At 40.5% G+C, this 17,898-nt stretch overlaps 1 protein-coding gene across 1 annotated transcript in view; it reads right to left on the minus strand.

The window, feature by feature from the left end:
- Window positions 1–16,956, minus strand: part of DNAAF9 (dynein axonemal assembly factor 9) — a 189,723-nt gene extending 172,767 nt beyond the window's left edge. Inside the window, exon 1 of the mRNA XM_007465433.1 lies at window positions 16,804–16,956. Within this exon, the coding sequence (XP_007465495.1) occupies window positions 16,804–16,956 (153 nt within the window). The remainder of the gene's footprint in view (window positions 1–16,803) is intronic.
- Between the last annotated feature and the right edge of the window lie 942 nt (window positions 16,957–17,898).

Genomic DNA, 17,898 nt, shown 5'->3' on the forward strand with positions numbered 1-17,898 from the left:
CCCCTGCATTGGCAGGCGGATTCTCAACCACTGTGCCACTAGAGAAGCCCTATTTGATTCCTTTTTAATGGAAGATCTAAAATAAGCAAATCCGTAGTGACAGAAAGCAGATTATTAGTTGCCACGCGCTTGGAGGAGAGGGGGAATGGAGAGTGACTGCTTCTGGATTTCTTTGGGTGATGACGAACATACTCTAAAATTAGATTGTAGTGATGATTGTACAACTTTGTGACTATATTAAAACCCAATGGGGACTTCCCTGGTAGTCCAGCGGTTAAGAATCCACCTTCCAATGCAGGGGACACAGATTCGATCCCTGGTTGGGGAATTAAGATCCCACATGCCACGGGTGACTAAGCCCACACGCTCTAGAACCTGTGCACCACAACTAGAGAGCCAGTGTACCATGACTACTGAGCCCGCGTGCTGCAATGAAGAGCCTGTGTGCCCAGCTAAGACCCAATGCAGCCAAATAAATAAATAAACATTAGGGGAAAAAAAGCAATGGATTGTATACTTTATTTTTTTATTTTTATTATTTTTTTTTGCAGTACGCGGGCTTCTCACTGTTGTGGCCTCTCCCGTTGTGGAGCACAGGTTCAGCGGCCATGGCTCATGGGCCCAGCCGCTCCGTGGCATGTGGGATCTTTCTGGACCAGGGCACGAACCTGTGTCCCCTGCATTGGCAGGCGGACTCTCAACCACTGTGCCACCAGGGAAGCCCAGATTGTATACTTTAAATGGGTGAATTTCATGGTATGTGAATTCTTTTTTTTTTAATTTTTGGCTGCTTTGGGTCTTTGTTGCTGCGAGCGGGCTTTCTCTAGTTGCGGTGAACCAAGGCTGCTCTTCGTTGCGGTGCGCGGGCTTCTCATTGTGGTGGGTTCTCTTGTTGCGGAGCACAGGCTCTAGGTGCGTGGGCTTCAGTACTTGTGGCACATGGGCTCAGTAGTTGTGGCTCACAGGCTCTAGAGCGCAGGTTCAGTATTTGTGGCACACGGGCTTAGTTGCCCCGTGGCATGTGAGATCTTCCCGGACCGGGGCTCGAACCTGTGTCCCCTGCATTGGCAGGCAGATTCTTAACCACTGCACCACCAGGGAAGTCCCTGAATTATTTCTTAATAAAACTTTTTTTTTTTAAAGGTAAGCCACACACTGGGAGAAGATATTTACAGTGAGTATTATTGACAGATTATATCAAAGAATTCTGTAAAGCAATAAAAATGACAAACAACCCAATATAAAAATGCATAAAGAATTGGAATAGACATTTCAAAGATGAGGAAATTCAATAAACATACGTAAATATGCTCAACATCATTAGTAATGAGGGAGAAGAAAATTAAAATAATGAGATATCATCACACCTATTAATTTGGGGAAAAAAAACTTTAAAAAGCTTCACATTATTCAGTGTTGCCAGGATATGGAAAAGTGGGACCTCTTGAATGCTTCTGGTGGGAGTATAAATTCATATAACCACTTTGCACCACAATTTAGTAATATTTAGTAAAGATGCTTACATGTCCCTATAACCCAGCAATTCCACTTCAAAATTTTTTTTTCATATGGGAATATATGAAGTAAGTCCATAGATGTTTATGCCACATTGTAATAGTAAAATTTGGGAGGGGGGATTTAATATCCATCAGTAGGGGATCAGGTGTGAAATATGAATCAAATGTGGAATATTCATTCAATGTTATACAACAATTAAATGAATATGGATAAATCTCAAAAACACAGAGTTCAGTAATCTACAAAAGAATATTTTCTATATGACACTTATAATAGTCTTGGTTTTCCAGAGAAACCAAACCAGTTTTATATACATATTATTATAAGGAATTGGCTCATGCAATTACAGAGGCCAGGAAGTCCCACAATTTGCTGTCTGCAAACTGAAGACTCAGGAAAGCCCGTAGTATAGTTTCAGTCTGGTTCCGATGGCCTGAGGGCCAGGAGTGCTAATGGTATAAAAATTCCGGTCTGAGAGCAGATGACTGATGTCTTAACTCAAGTGGTCAGGCAGAGAGAGTGAATTCTTCCTTTCTCCACCTTTTTTTCTACTCAGGCCCTCAACTAATTGGATGATTCACACCCACCTTGCAGAGGGAAATTTGCTTTACTCAGTCTACTGATTCAGATGCTAATTTCATCCCAAAACATCCTCGCAGATAAACAGAGAAGGATTATTTAATCAAATACCTGGGCACCCTGTGACCCAGTTAAATTGACACATAAAGTTAACCACCACAACACAATTAATGTAAATTAAAATAAACATATCTGAAATGATATCATGTATATTGCAGCAAAAGTATAAAAATATGACAGTTGTTTCTGAGACTGGGGAAAGTAAACTTGGTGAATATATCTTCATCTACAATGTTTTATTTCTTTAAAAGAAGATTTGAATCAAATATGACAGAATATCAACATTTGTTCATTTGGGTGATTGGTACCCAGGTAATTCTTTATATCAACCTTCCTTATTCTTATCAACATATTTATATTTTTTCAAATAAACAAGAACCTCTAAATCACTATGAAAATATAACCCCCCTCCCCCATAGAAAATGGACAAATGATATGAACAGGCAATTTACAAAGTAAGAAATGAAACTGCATCTCAGACTGGGACTTGAATCCAGCCAAATCCCAGACTGGGACTCAAACCCACAGTCTTTTTTTTTTTTTCGGTACGCGGGCCTCTCACTGATGTGGCCTCTCCTGTTGCGGAGCACAGGCTCCGGACGCGGAGGCCCAGCGGCCATGGTTCAGGGGCCCAGCCGCTCTGCGGCATATGGGATCCTCCCAGACCAGGGCATGAACCCGTGTCCCCTGCATCTGCAGGAGGACTCTCAACCACTGCGCCACCAGGGAAGCCCCCAAACCCACAGTCTTTTAACTGAGATCACACACCTGGTCTCAGGACTTAATGAAACTCAGGTTCTGAGCTTCACAGAAAGAATTCAGTGAGAGACAAAGTGATAGTTAAGAAGTAGATTTATTTAGAGAGAAACAAACAAACTCCACAGACAGAGTATAGGCCATCTCAGAAAGCAAGAGCAACCCCAGGGTATGGGGTTATCAGTTTTTATAGAGGTGGGTAATTTCATAGGCTAATGAGTGGGAGGAATATTCCAGCTATTTTTGGGAAGGGGTAGGGATTTCCAGAAATTAGGCCATCGCCTACTTTTTGACCTTTACGGTCAGCCTTGGAACTGTCATGGCACCGGTGGGTGTGTCATTTAGCTTGCTGATGTATTTACAGTGAGTGTATCCTGAGGCTTAAGGTCTAGTGGAAGTCAACTTGTTTGCCATCTTGGACCTATTTGGCTCTAATCAGTTTATGACATGTCTTTAGGCTGTGGTATTCTTTTAAAGGTTGTGCCCTGCCTGCTTCCCTCCTGTTTCAGAAATACAAACGGTCAAAATAAAAAAGATGAAAATATGTTCAACTTGACCAGAAATCTGGGAAAGGAAAATTGAAACAACAGTAAGATGGCTTCTTGCTTCTTAAATAAATCCATCCTAAAATAATAACAAGCAGTGTGGAGAAATAAACACTCTGATATCTGCTAAATGGAGTAAAAATGGGTACAATCTTGCCGGAGGGCTCTCTGGCAAAATATATGTAGCAGGTTCTCAAATTCTTTTTCAATCTGGCTTGAATATTGGACTGATTAGGATTACACTAATCTGTGAATGAATTTTACCCCGTAAAAGTTAATTAACAGTAGTTTAGCCTGGGTGGAAGAGTCTTTCTATGTTGAAGGTGTGGTGGCTGTGGCACAATGATGTCAGAAACTAAGGTCCCTTCTAATGGTGCATCTGCTGGCTTTCATTCCCTAAATGTCTGTTCATGCTCCAGCCATCACACAGCAGAGTAGAGGAAAGGACAAAGAAGAAAGAGCAAAGGATGGCAATAGCTGTCTCTCAAGGAGGCTTCCTGGAAGCTTCCATATGACGTTCTGCCTTCATCTGGTGTCCTGAACCTAGGTATGTGGACATGCCTAGTTAGAAGGGAGTCTGAGAAATGTAATTTTTATTCTGGTTCAGCTAAGTTATCTTGTTTGTTTTTCTTTTTGGTAAAGGAAATAGGGAAGAATGAATATTAGGAAAGAAATAGCAGTATTTGTTACGGGTGTGTAGAGAAAATGTAATTTTATTTTATTTTATTATTATTATTATTTTTGCGGTACACGGGCTTCTCACTGTTGTGGCCTCTCCCGTTGTGGAGCACAGGCTCCAGATACGCAGGCTCAGTGGCCATGGCTCACGGGCCCAGCTGCTCCGTGGCATGTGGGATCCTCCTGGACTGGGGCACAAACCCGTGTCCCCTGCATCGGCAGGCGGACCCTCAACCACTGCGCCACCAGGGAAGCCCCTGTAATTTTATTTTGATATGGTCTTTCATGAATGATATGTTAGATGTTGTAGGTGCCCTTACTAGATTCCGTTAACCTAGGTAGTACATACAATCCCTAGCTGTTGTGAGTTTTGGTTGATCTCAGATTACAGCTGCTACCTTCTTCAGGGAATTGTCTTTGGCCTACAGCTGCTACATCACAAAGTGCCTGGGAGGTTATACCCACTCCAGGGGAGAGAGAGACAGCCAATGGTTTACTGACATGGGGTAAAAAAGCCCAACTGTTGCCTCATGGCGGATAATTCAGTGGTACAATTCTCACTCCAGAACTCCCCTGTGGGATCAGGCTGAGACTAGACTCCAGCTGAGACCATATTCTTCACTGCTTCCCTGATATATATCTTTCATTATGTGCTCAAGAATCCCCATCTCAGGCTCTCCTTGACCCAAGACAAGTCCCTATCTACTGGGTAGTGGGAAAAAATTACATTTCTGTCCCGTTCAGAAATCTTAGTCTAATGTAATAATTTAGATGGTCTTTTTAGGTAATACTTAGTCCCTGCAGTAGATTGGATTATTGTTCCCAATTCTTCACTCCCTCCCTAGTATACATTATGCTTCCTGACCCATTGACTTTGGACTTGGCTATAAGATTTACACTGGCTAGTGGAATATTGGTGGATGTGGTATGAGCAGAGGCTTTAAATGTGAGTGTGGTTCGGCTTGGCCTTTTGCAACCCTGTCTTCTGTCATGAAAAGAGCATGTTACAGTAGCCGCTGGCCCCAAAATGAGGAGACTTGTGGAACAGACTTGAATCCTACTCATGGCCTGGAGCCAAGTTCAGATGATCCGAGTTGAAGCCAAAAGAGCTCAACTGAACCTCAAACCTATGAGTAAGGAATCAAAGCTTGTTGTTAAAAATCACCGTGATTTAGGATTGTTGTGCAGCAGGAGTATAACTAAAAGTGTCTTTTTAAGAAGAAATGGTCAGAATTTTAGCTTTTTGCACCCATCTCACTTTCAAAGAGGACATGTGGACGACCATGGGGAGGTGGACTTACGTGTCCATCTCCTACCTGCTGACATCTATAGCTGATGAGATCAACTCTCTTTCTCAGTTTGAGCTGGGTCTGGTGTCTTTAGCCTCCCACTGGGTTTTACTTGCTCTTTGGACAACTCTGAGTCATTGTCCTGTCTTCTCTGTCCCTGTCCGTGGTGGTCAGTCCACCTATCAGCCCCTGCTGCCCCATGACAGACCCACTGGCTCTCATCTAGCATTTGCTCCACCCAAGGATCATGGGAGTCATGACAGGAGCCCAAGAAAAGCTGCATCCCTTTTTGGCCACTCTGTACATTGCTCTTTAGCAGGTTCTAGCAGGTTAAAGCATTGCTCCTCTACATGGTGGCCTCCTCCCAGAACCCCAAACAGGGAATAGAGTGATTTCTCCTGCCCTTGAATCATAGCTGAATTCTTGAACTCTTTCTCCAGGCTGAAGTCTGGAACAGAGAGACTAGAGCCTGTGAATTCCATATCCTCTCTCTGCAGCCTCTCCCTCCTTTTCTTCTCCATGATACTGTCAGGCAAAGGCCTAGGTTTTGAAAGCACACTATGGAGGAAATGCTTCAATCAGATAGCTATTGTTATGTCAAATGGAGCTAATGGAATTTAGAAAATTATTTCCCTCTCGACAATGCCTTGCTTTGGAGCCTATTGATATGCAGCAAAACTGTTGTGAATGTCCAAAGTTGAAAAAAAGATCCTCTTTGTTTATGCCCTGGAAAAAATCAAATCTTCACCAGCACCCCACCAGGAGGGATGAATTGTGGTGGACATGGAGATGTGTTGCTCAGATCCCCCTTCCAGAAGGACTGGCTGCCCAGCTTCAGAGAGCATGTCAGCAGCCAGCCTCCAACTGTCAGCTCCCTCAGGGTCTGCCTTAGCTGAAAAAACCACCCCTTCCATGGTCATGCCCTTCCCAAGTCAGCCTATGTGCAATGACTGGGTCAGGTGGAGGTGTAAAGGCCTGGCTATTCTGGTCTAATGTGGGACACTTTCATGGGCAGTACTCACTCAAAAATTCCCTGCCAGGTTGGCTGAGGCTCCACTGGGCCTGCATCATAGTTTGATTTCCTTCTCTGCCCAGTCTGGCTTCTATCCCTTTCTTTTCCATAATAAATGTCTTGCACCCCAAACTCCATCTCAGTATCCGATTCCAGAGAACCCAACCTATGACGTGGATACTTTGGGCTGCATGTAAAGGTCCTTATACACACAATGGAATATTATTCAGCCTTAAAGAGGAAGGAAATTCTGGCACATGCTACAATATGGATGAATCTTGAGAACATTATGCTAAGTGAAATAAGCCTGTCAGAAATACTGTTTATCTACTTATATGAGGTACCTTGAGTGGTCAAATTTATAGACAGAAAGTAGAATGGTGGTTGCCAGGAGTTGGGGAGGAGGAAATGGGAACTTATTATTTTATGAGTACAGAATTTCAACTGGGGAAGTGAAAGTGTTCTGGAGATGGATGACAGTGGTGGTTGTACAACAATATGCATGTACTTAATGCCACTGAGCTGCACACTTAAAATTGGTAAATTTTATGTTATGTGTATTTTATCACAATAAAAAATATTGGTTATAAAAGTCAGCCACAAATCAAAGAATTACACACTACAGGCAAGTTTATGAAATGTAAGGATGGTTAAATATTAGAAAATTTATTAATATAATTCACTGTGCTAATAACACAAAGAAGAAAAAATATCTAATCATGTCCATAGATGTTGAAAAGGCATTTGAAAAAAAATATAACATCAGTTCCTAACATAATTCTTAATTAAGCAGATATTAATTGATTCATCTTAACATGACAAATAATTTTTTTTTTTTTCTGGCTGTGCCGTACGGCTTGCAGTCCCTGACCAGGGACTGAACCCGGGCCCCAGGCAGTGAAAGCACCGAGTCCTAACCACTGGACCACCAGGGAATTCCCAAATGACTAATAATTTATATCTAAAAACAAAAACCAGCAGTGTAACACTAGAAGCATTCTTATTAAAATTACAAACACCCATTATCACCACCATTATTTAATATTGTTCTTGACAACTAGCTAATAACTTAAATTTTAAAAAATCTAAAGTATAAAATTGGAAAAGAAAAGATAGGTATAAAAAACAAAGATAAAGGGTATAAACAAACTGTACACAGAAAATATATTCAACATCTTTTATAATAGAAATACAAATTAAAATTTAATTTTTGCTAAGATTAGCAAAGTTAAGACAATGGGCACTCATATTTGCTGGTAATGTGGAAACTGGTACTATTGGTCTATGGAGGGCAATTTGACATCTAAAAAATCACAAATATACACACAGGACATGTCTTTTGACCTAGAAATTTCCACTTCTGGGAATCTATGCTATAGATTTGTTTCATATATGTGTGAAATTTTATCTGTTTAAGTATGTGGCAGATACTGCTATCTACCAATATCCATTTTCCTTTTCTTTCTTATAAAAGAAACTTGATTTTGTTCAAGGTGACAATAAACCCAATAAAAACATATCACCTTGCAGCCTGGGTAGCCACATGACTCAGTTATGGTCAATAAGCAAAAGACATTGGTTGGAATTCAAGGAAAGTTCTTTGAGAAGGACAGAACTCATGGACCTGTCTTTTGGCTCTTTGCCCTCTTTTTTCTGGTCTGGAATGCAGAAGCAATGCCTGGAGGAGCAGCAGCCATTCTGTAAGTATGAAGATGAAAGTCATACACCAAGGAAGGCAGAGAGGGGAGGAGGAGCCTGGCTTCATGAAGATGGCATTGAGCAACTGTCTCTGTTCTGGAATTCCTTCCTCTGGACTCCTTTCTGTAAGAGAAAAATACACTCTATTTAAGTTTCTTAAAGTTGAGTTTTCTTTTACCTTGAGCCAAAAGCAATCCTCACTGAATCAAAAGACTTTCATGGTAATATCAATTGCTGCATTGTTTGTAATACCAATAAAATTGAAAACAATCTAAATGTCCATCAACAGAAGACAGGGTAAATAAGTGATGGTACACACATGCAATAAAATACTCTGTAGCAAGAAAGATGAATGAGGAACACCCACAGGTATTGATAAGCAATGATCTTCAAAATACATCATTAAAAGAAAAAAATCAAGATGTAGAACCATGTGCCTATTGTCCTATCATTAATATAAACAAAAAGGGGAGGGATGTAGTTTTGACAACCGAGGGAAACAGGGAATTTGCAGGAAAGCCTGTTTCTTGAGGTCCCAGGGGAACACAGAAACATCCTGTGGGAGGAACAGAGAGAAATGAGGGTAAAGGAGGCTTCTGCCCACTGAATCTCTCACGTTCCACTCTTCTGCTTTGGCAACCTTTCCATCCACAGGCCTCTGTGTCTTCTTGTGGAACAATTCCTTGTGTTATGATACTCTAAGGTGTCAAGTGGGCTGGTGAGAGAGTTCCAGAGTGAGCTGGATGACTGGGGAGGGGTAGATGGAAGGAGAAGCCTGTGCCTCAGAAGGTAAGTCTAAAAGACAGTGCTGACTAAGCCACTTTCCTCTGGCAAGTGCCCATGGACCCATTCCTCAGTCCTAGGGACACAGGAGAGAGAACAAAAACTGAGTGGTTGTCACATAAAATCTTGGTGAGATGCTGCAAGTCTAAAGTAGTCCTTTTAGGACCATGATGTAAGAAAGTGGCCTCAAGGTATATTTCAGCAGTTTCAACACAGAGTGATCTTGTCATTGGACACATTTCACAACGATATAAGAAATGGGACAGAGACCATGCTCATTCTTTTCATACGACAGAGGCCTGGCGGGTAACACTTCCAGAGGAAGAATGAAAGATTCTGAGAGGATTACACAAGAGTCTTCCCTGGTCTTTTCCAGAAAATAAGGGAGGCTATGGTAGAAGGGAACTGAAAATTTCAAAGTATTGATCATATCCATTAAATAAGACATTGTGTTTAAAAGCACTATGACATCATGATACACAGGGCCTTGATTTCATCTGATTTTATTAAAAATAAAACTGGATTCAGATTTTTGATAGAAATATTAAGTGATACTGTATCCATCTCAGTGCATCACATCAGTCAGCTTGTCACATTAGTGGTGATGCTAAGTGTAATCCCTTGATCAAGATGGTGACTACCAGATCTCTCTACGGTAATGGTACTTTTTCCTCTTTGCAATTAGTAAATATCCTTAGGGTGACACTTTCAGACCTTTTCAATATCTTTTCCCCAAACTCTTTCATTGCAATGGTTTTATCTTTCATTGATGATTCTTGTCTGAATCAATTATTACTAGAATTCTTATAAAATGATTTTTCCATTTCTATCATTCCTTCCACATTGACTAGTTGATAATCTTCTATGAAGAACTTTCCTTTTTATCTCCCTTAAAATGTGTTGAGTTCATATCAATATAGATGGATGGATTCCTTTTTACTCAATATATTATAACCCATTCTGCACTATTCATTTGCAGCTCTCATGACCTCAGATTTGACATGGGGCTCTCTTTAAAATGTAGATTCCAAGGCACCTTCTCCATTGTCTGGGAGTAGAGTCTGGGGTTCTGCCTTTATAACTGGCTCCCCCTAGTGCTACTTATGTCCATTAAAGTTTTAAAGGCTGAAGAGAAACCCTTCCAAAGGACCATCTGAGGGGTTTATGTTAACAGTGATTCCCCCCCTGCCCCCCCGCCAAGGCAATAATCCTAAAATGTGAAAAGGCTGCTCCTTTGAGGCAAGGAAGACCAGAATACCAGCAAAGGCAAGTCTGTCTTCCATGGGTAGAGAGGGCTGAGTAAGAAGTGGAGAGGCTGGAAGGCGAGATGCTACTATTTCCTTTACGGCAATGTTTTTTTGAATAATGGGAACCATTTGCTTCTATCCCCAAAGGTGGGGATGATATCTGGAACCAAACATTGATATAATTAAGAAAAAGCCTAGATCAGGATGGCATATAAAATGCATGAGTATACAGTGTCATCCCTGCTGGTATCCCAATGAAATCCAGAAAAAACATGAAAAAGGGAAACTAATAGTTTTATAGAAGCATCAGGAAACTGAAAAACCAATAGGCCAGACAGTCTAAGAAACTCCTGGAAGATAGAGAGCAGAAAGCAATGTGTGGTTAAAAAAAGGAGGAATTGAGCTCATGTGTTAATGCCTGCTTCCTCTCCTAACCTCACTAAAATAACAGTAAATTAGAAAAAACAACAAAAAGAAACACAAAACCCACAAGGAAAAAAGAACAGGCACTGAGGCAAGACTGAGTTAGTGATGCCCATAGTATTTTAGATGTTTTTTACCTGGCATAGGAGAGAAAGAGAAAATGATTCCACGCTCAGAAAAAAAGGCAAAATTATGATTGATCAATTCCTGATACCTCGAGGAAACACCTTAAATGCCCAGTTTGAATGAAAGCTGAAACTAGAGCCCTGAGGAATGTAATCCATTGCCACAAGATGTCTAATTGATTCACAGCTATTGAAGGAACAGACAGTTTTATGGTCTACTATAGTTATAGTTTAACTTTAGAAACCAACAGATTCTATGATTTTACAGCCTGGTTGTATAGTTAAACACAAGGATTTTAATGCCATGTAGAAAGTTAACCGGTCTCGAATCTTACCTAGCAAACTGTCTTTGGAATTCCTTTCATTAACTCTAACTCAGTGTCTGTTTATACACATACACACTTCTGTTTTTCAAGCACTGGAAAACCAGCCTTTTTTTTTTTTTCTACCTGCTGTTTTTTTCCCTAAGGAATTAAATCTAATTCTGATAAATGCTCACAATCTCTTCGTTTTAGAATTTTGCTTTAACATTGCTTTCAGTTTTCTCAGTTCTGCAAAGTAAATGGGGGTGAGCCAACAATTTGTGCTTTAGTACTCCAGAAAGGCTCAGAGATTGGAAATACCACATCTCATGGTGGGAATGGGGGACATAGCTGAAAATCTTGGTCCTCATCTATCAGAACAGAAAACTAGAATTTGCCATCTGGAAAGGTTGGATCCCAAAGCTCTTAGCTTAGGGAGATCAGACACAGTTGAAGGTGATGCTGCTGGAGTGGATATGGGGGAATTGAGTGAAGTCATCCCCTGCTCTGAGCCATGCGGATTCTACCACTATCCACTGTCTCCCTTCTACTCACACATACACTGCCCCCTACCAGGCAGATCATAGGAGGAGCCTTCTCTAGAGAAACTGGCCAGCCCAGAGAAAAATACCTACAGAAAATGACCTTTGGGGGAGTCCCCTTAGGAGATTTCCAGGGCCCTGCTCATCTGTTACTATGAGGCCACAATCAATAAACTCCATCCACAAACCTAAAACTCTAGTTCATGTGTATATGAACAGATGGCCATAGGTCACCTAACACCTGCTAACATGGAAATCAGAGACCTAAACAAACTGAAAAAAGGAACTTGAGGAAATTCTTCCCACCTTCCAGTCTCCTGCCAGTGCCTCCCACAGGCCAAGGGAGCTTGAGAAGCTATGAGGGTCAGTCCCCTGAAAGCACAAGATGGGCAGGCAGGGAGTGGATATATAAGCAAATAGGCACCTGGCCAGCACATCCTTGAAATACCAGCTAAATTCAGATGGAGGGAGACAGAGACAAAGATAGTGAGATAGAACAGAAAGAGAGAGAGAGAGAGAAAGACGAGAGACAGAGAGAGAAATAAGAAAATTGTGGGAGGAAACTTTCAAGAAGATAATCCAAATCTCAAAATTGAAGCTTCTGGTTGGAAAGGTCTCATCAGGATTCCAGCATAATGAATGAATTTAAAAATATAAACCCAGGCAATCAATATGAACTCATGTTTAGCTTAACACATATACAGATGAATAGATACAGAAATAACTTTAGAAATAAATGTATGTCTACATGGGTTAGTATATGTATGTATATTTCCCCTTTCTACTGAGAAATCCTGGGAGCACTGACACTACAATAGAAACAAGTACACCCAGTGCTGAGATCTTGGTTTCTAATACCATTCTCCAATCAAAGGAACCAGAATTCCTTGGAGAAATGGACTGAATTTAGGTCTGGGGTCAAGAAAATACAAAATGATCCTAGAGAATTTTATAGAACCAGAAATAAAGAAATTGCTCAGAAACTACAACAACAACAACAACAAAAGATGGGGCAAGTCAAAGGGATACCAGAGCCAACTTGGAGGAGTTCCTAATGGCCAAAGCTGAAACAAATTGGGAAACAAAATAAATAATGTAATATTGAATTATAACACAGAGTATAAAATAAATATACTTGATATATATATTTATTGATCCTCAAATCAATAAAGTGATTGAATACATAAACAAATGGGGGAGATGGGACAAATCTCCTTTAAGGAATAATTTCAAATAATACACATAGAAATGCTTCCCCCTTTGCAGAAGGTAGAGTTTAATTCCTTTCACTGTCCCCTTTGAGTGTGGGCTGGACTTGGTGACTTACTTCCAAATGATAGAACATGGAAGGGGGAAAAATAGTAACTTTACAATGGAGAACACCACCTTGATCAAGTGATCAAGGTTAATATCATCAGTAATAAGTTGCATTGATATGTGTCTCTGATATGATGTGATAAGAAGGTTACTTTACTGCTGTGTTTTTTATCCCCAAATCCTATAACCACAGTCAAGTCATGAGGAAAACATCAGACAAGCCCAAATTAAGGGACAAAATATTCTACAAAATATTTAGTCAGTACTCTTCACAGAGAAAGGTCAAGAAAACAAGGAAAGGCTGAGAAAATTTGAATAAAAAAGGATGGGAAATACATACCATTGCAAATGTTAACCAAAGGAAAGCTACTGTAGTTATATTCATATCAGACAAAATAAACTTTAAGGCAAACAGAATATCTAGAAATAGAGATTTTTTCATAATGGCAAAATGTGCAATTTTCCAGGAAGATATAATAATCATAAATTTGTGGGCACCTAATAACATGGTCCTCAATGTTAAAAGCTAGATTGATAGGACTTGAAAGCGAAATAGATATGTGCACAATCATGGTGAGCCATTTTAACATACTTCTCTCAGGAACTCTCAGGAACTGACAAAACAGACAAAATAAGTCAGTGGGCCTGTTGTTTGTCTGTTCTTTCCTTCTCTCTTTCTCTTTTCTTGTCTTTTTTTGTTTTGTTTTTAGTTCCCCTTCCAGGGATTGAACCCATGCCCTGTACAGTGAAAGCACGCAGAGTCTTAACCACTGGACTGCCAGGGAATTCCCTAAATGAAATTTTAAATTATTGAATAAAGAAAAATTGAAAGAATCAGATTAATGGAGATAGGATCAAAGAGAACCAGAGACCAAAATATGCCTGCCAGAAGTTTAGGGGCAGGTGAAAAGCAGGGCTTCTCAATGAAGTTAACTCATTTAAACAACATGGAATTATTACAGGGATAGAAAACCAGGTCAATGGAGCAATACATAGTCAAGTAACAGAACTATATAAATGTAGAATCTAGTTTGTAATGAATGTGACATTTACAATTGGTGGGGAAAAGATAGACTATTCAACATATGGTTTTAGGACAATAGGTTTTACATATGGGAAAAAAATTAAGTTAGATATCTACCTTATGCCATAAATAAAAATACATTCGGATGGAATACAGACCTGAAATAAAAAACAATTTTTTAAAAGTAAAAAAAATGAGCAGATTAAAAAATATATAAACACACATATATATAAAATATATACAAATATAATTTGGGAAAAGGAAGGTTTTCATAAACAAGACACAAAAGATGGAGGTGAGTACGGTAGCTATCATACGCTTACCAGGTTTTCCCTCCTCCAATTCTTCCATAACCAAACTTTCAGTCCATGTGGAGCACATTCTGAGTAGTCTGAAATGACTGAACCAGCCATCAGACACAGGAATAGATATATAATACATACTGGTCAGGGTGCCCATAATAGCAAGCAGGTTCTCCTGGAATTCCTATGCCCAATCCACCAGGAGAGTCCTTCTCCCTTCCTTTGGAACCAGGAAGTGTAATAATATGGGCCATGTTTCCAAAAAGATAAAGGAAGCTTCAGTGGGAAAGAAGCCCAGGGAACTGATAGACCGAGAGAGAAATGGTCCTAATGACATGGTTGGAGTTATGATTCTAGTTGTGGCTTAGGACTAAATACCTCTAGAATTCCCAATTTTGTTAGCCAATAAATTGTCTTTTTATCAGAGCTAGATTGAGTTGGGCTTGCATCACTTTCGACCAAAGAACCATGTCCAATAATCCAAAGATGATAAAGGTAAAGCTTGTTGATTTAAACTCCATAAAACCACAACCTTCTCAATAATGAGAAATAGCATAAACAAAGTAAAAGATAAGTGGTAAAATAAATTATTTACAGCAAACAATGGAGAAAAGATCAAGTCCAGAATATATACAGAAAGCCTTCAAATCAGTAAGGAAAAAATAAAATGGCTCAAAGGAAAAATGAGAAAAGGGTATTGTGTTAGAACTCTTTCCTTTGAAAGTAATAAAGCTTAACTTGTACTCCTTTAAGGAAAAGAGTGGGGAATTTTTGTGTTCAAATAATTGAGAACCCAAAGGAGCAACATATTTCAGTAATGGCAGCATTCTGGTGCTTAGATATTGCCCATAGCAATTGCTTGCTCTCCTTCTCTCCATCTCTTAGTTTGAATTCTTTTCTTATGAGTAGGTTTCGTTGTCACCAAGGGTCTCTTTACATGGCAGCAGTATATTTTCCTGCTGTTGAGGGCTGCCCTCATTGTATTTGTCATAACTGTTTTGATTGTAAGTGTTATAAAATCCAGCCCAAACTGGTTTAAACAAAGAAGGGAACTCATTAGCCTGTGTAATCAAAGAGGTGTAAATCTAAAGTAAGACTCTCTGAGTGGAGCTTGAACTAAGAGCTCCAACAACATCAACTAGGACTCATTTCACTCCCTCCACAGTATCCTGCCTTCTGCTGTGCTGGCTTTATACTCAGGTTCCTCATTATGGCCTCCAGCAGCCCTAGGTTTCCCTCATCCTTGATGAGGAAGAGTGAAATATACATTAGGGAGTAAACATATATCTACCACAATGTTCTTAAATGTAGCTCATAACTTTAAGGACAGACAGATTTCCCAGAGTCCATATCAATGTGCCCAAAGACGTGCCCAAAGACTCTAGCAATGCCAGGGCCTGTGTCTTCCCCTGGACCAATCCATCATGGTATCTCACTGAATGGGTTTTTGGTTGGGTATTCTAGGAGCAGAGCCTGAGCCAGGGATTCAGCTGCACCTGATTGATTGAAGAGTGCTCTCAGGAAAATCTTATAAGGGAGTGAGGGAAACAGAATAGGGCCAGGGAAGAGACTAGGCAAAGGTGAGGGTCCAGCTGCAGTCTAACCTGACCTCTTGGGGAGCGCTGAAGCATAAATCGTTGTGCAGAATTGTCTCTCCTCTCTTCCCTTGGGTCTCCTTATCTTTAGATGTGGAATGGGGATGGGGTGGGGGTGGGGCTGTGGTGGGCAAATCGGCCCTCTCCTGCTGCAGGCAATTCTCTGAAGAAAAGTGCAGCTGTCAGCAACACTCACCTGAACTGAAGGATGGGTGCCCTGACCAGTAAAGGGAATCCAACTGGGGTGCCAACAGTGTCTACTACAATGATTTAGCATGATTGGCCTACTTGGGTCATTTGTATGCCTTGTGACAAAGGAGATAAGCCTTTTGAGTGACAGCCCCACCAGAATCATATGCAATGGGAGAAGGGCGATTCTGAAAAGCAGAATCAGATGTTGTCTGCTGTTCCCTTCAGAACTCACCCTCACATGCCTACAACTTTTTAAATGCCCCCATCTAAGATAATGCAGTTAGCTCACAATTGAAGAGAAACTCTTTCACTTCTTGCAGCAGATGCTGTCATTGCCTTTCCCAAAGTCCCTTGTCCTTACCACTTTAGTGCATACTGGCCTGACTTCCAGCTGCCAGTATGTGTGCTTCTCTGAATAAGGGCTTTCTCTGATTGTTCCCTATTTTGTCACCTAAACAGCAGGCCAGAAGTACAGAGGAATTAATGTTTTTCCCTTCCTGGGAGCTGCTCTCAACCAATGAATGACAGGAGTTGATGTACAAACACTTCAGCTCCCTTACTCTTTGTAGTGGAAAAACACTGTGGTGCATGTCCTACAGTGGCTCCCAGAGTTTACCGTGGCATTAAGATATAATTGTACACAATGGTAACTGGCATTATAATACACCCTATATTTGTTCTCTTACTTTTCCTGTGTCACTTCCTTACACTTCTACCAGTATTCTCCTTTACCTCCCAAATAAACAACTATTTACAATTGATACAAATGTTCTTTGCTTTGACAGCTGACAATGTTCCTTGGTCAGTCCATCTCACTGCCTCCTGGCTACTCTCTGTGCTGTCCTCCATGGCCATATCTAAAAGGTTTCTGGAATGGATCCCCTTCTGAATTCTGTACAGCTTTAGCAGGTCATTTCCTGTTGATGTGAGATCTGAGGCCTTAGGATGATTTAAGGTATTGTCAGCCATACTTGCCTGATCATAAGACTCAACTGGTGCTTATTAAGACTCAATTGGTGCTTATTAAAAACCTAAATTCCCAGCACTGCTCTTCACTGTTCTAAAGGAAAAGATCCTGGGAAATTGTCTTTGCCTGGATTCCCTAAGGAACAGAGCAGGCGGCAAAGGTTTCATAGTGGGGCCTTAATGGGAGGTACAATCCCAGAGCAACAAAAGACAGAAATAGGGGAAGGAAAGAAAGCAAATGCAAGGTGGTCTATTGCTGGGCTCACCAATGCTTCAAGAAAACATACCTGGTTGCTTAGTTACACAGGAGTCTTCTTTAAAAGTTATGCAAACCCGCCATGTCTTGGAATGTTCCACTGAGGGGTGAAAAAGAAAGATTATTTCCTGGTTCTCTCCTGTCTCTTATCTTACACTGGCCAAAGTTCACACATGTGGTGTTAACTCCCTCATGACCTGGGATTCTTTTCCACTCCTATAGAAGGGGAGGCCAAGTTCCTTGGCTGACAGGTTTACTGAATCATGGGTAGGAAAATAGCAGTTCCCCCCAAATGAGGAAATTCAGGGAAAGAATAATTAACTCGCAGAATTTGAAGGTCATAGGGTAAGGGTGATATTCAAGATATTTAACAATCAGTACATTATGGACACAGCTCAATCAGAAATTATTATAGGTATTATAGGACAAAGAAAATGAGTACTTGTGTTGATAACATTAGGAACCAAGATTCTCAGAACAGAATTTCTCCTGTATCTCTTTTCAGAGATACAAACATAGAATCAAAATTTTGTGAAACCTTGTTGCCCTAAATTTGAACTTGGAAATTGACACGAACTTAAGATGAATTTTCTTTAAAAAAACAAACAAAAATTTTCTAGCTCTGTATCCTAAAAACAAGAACAGCCATGTCCCTAGGAATGAGTACCCCTAGCCCCTAGATTGTGATC

Source organism: Lipotes vexillifer, unplaced genomic scaffold (assembly GCF_000442215.2).
Source record: "Lipotes vexillifer unplaced genomic scaffold, Lipotes_vexillifer_v1.1 scaffold875, whole genome shotgun sequence".
Lineage (NCBI taxonomy): Eukaryota > Metazoa > Chordata > Mammalia > Artiodactyla > Lipotidae > Lipotes > Lipotes vexillifer.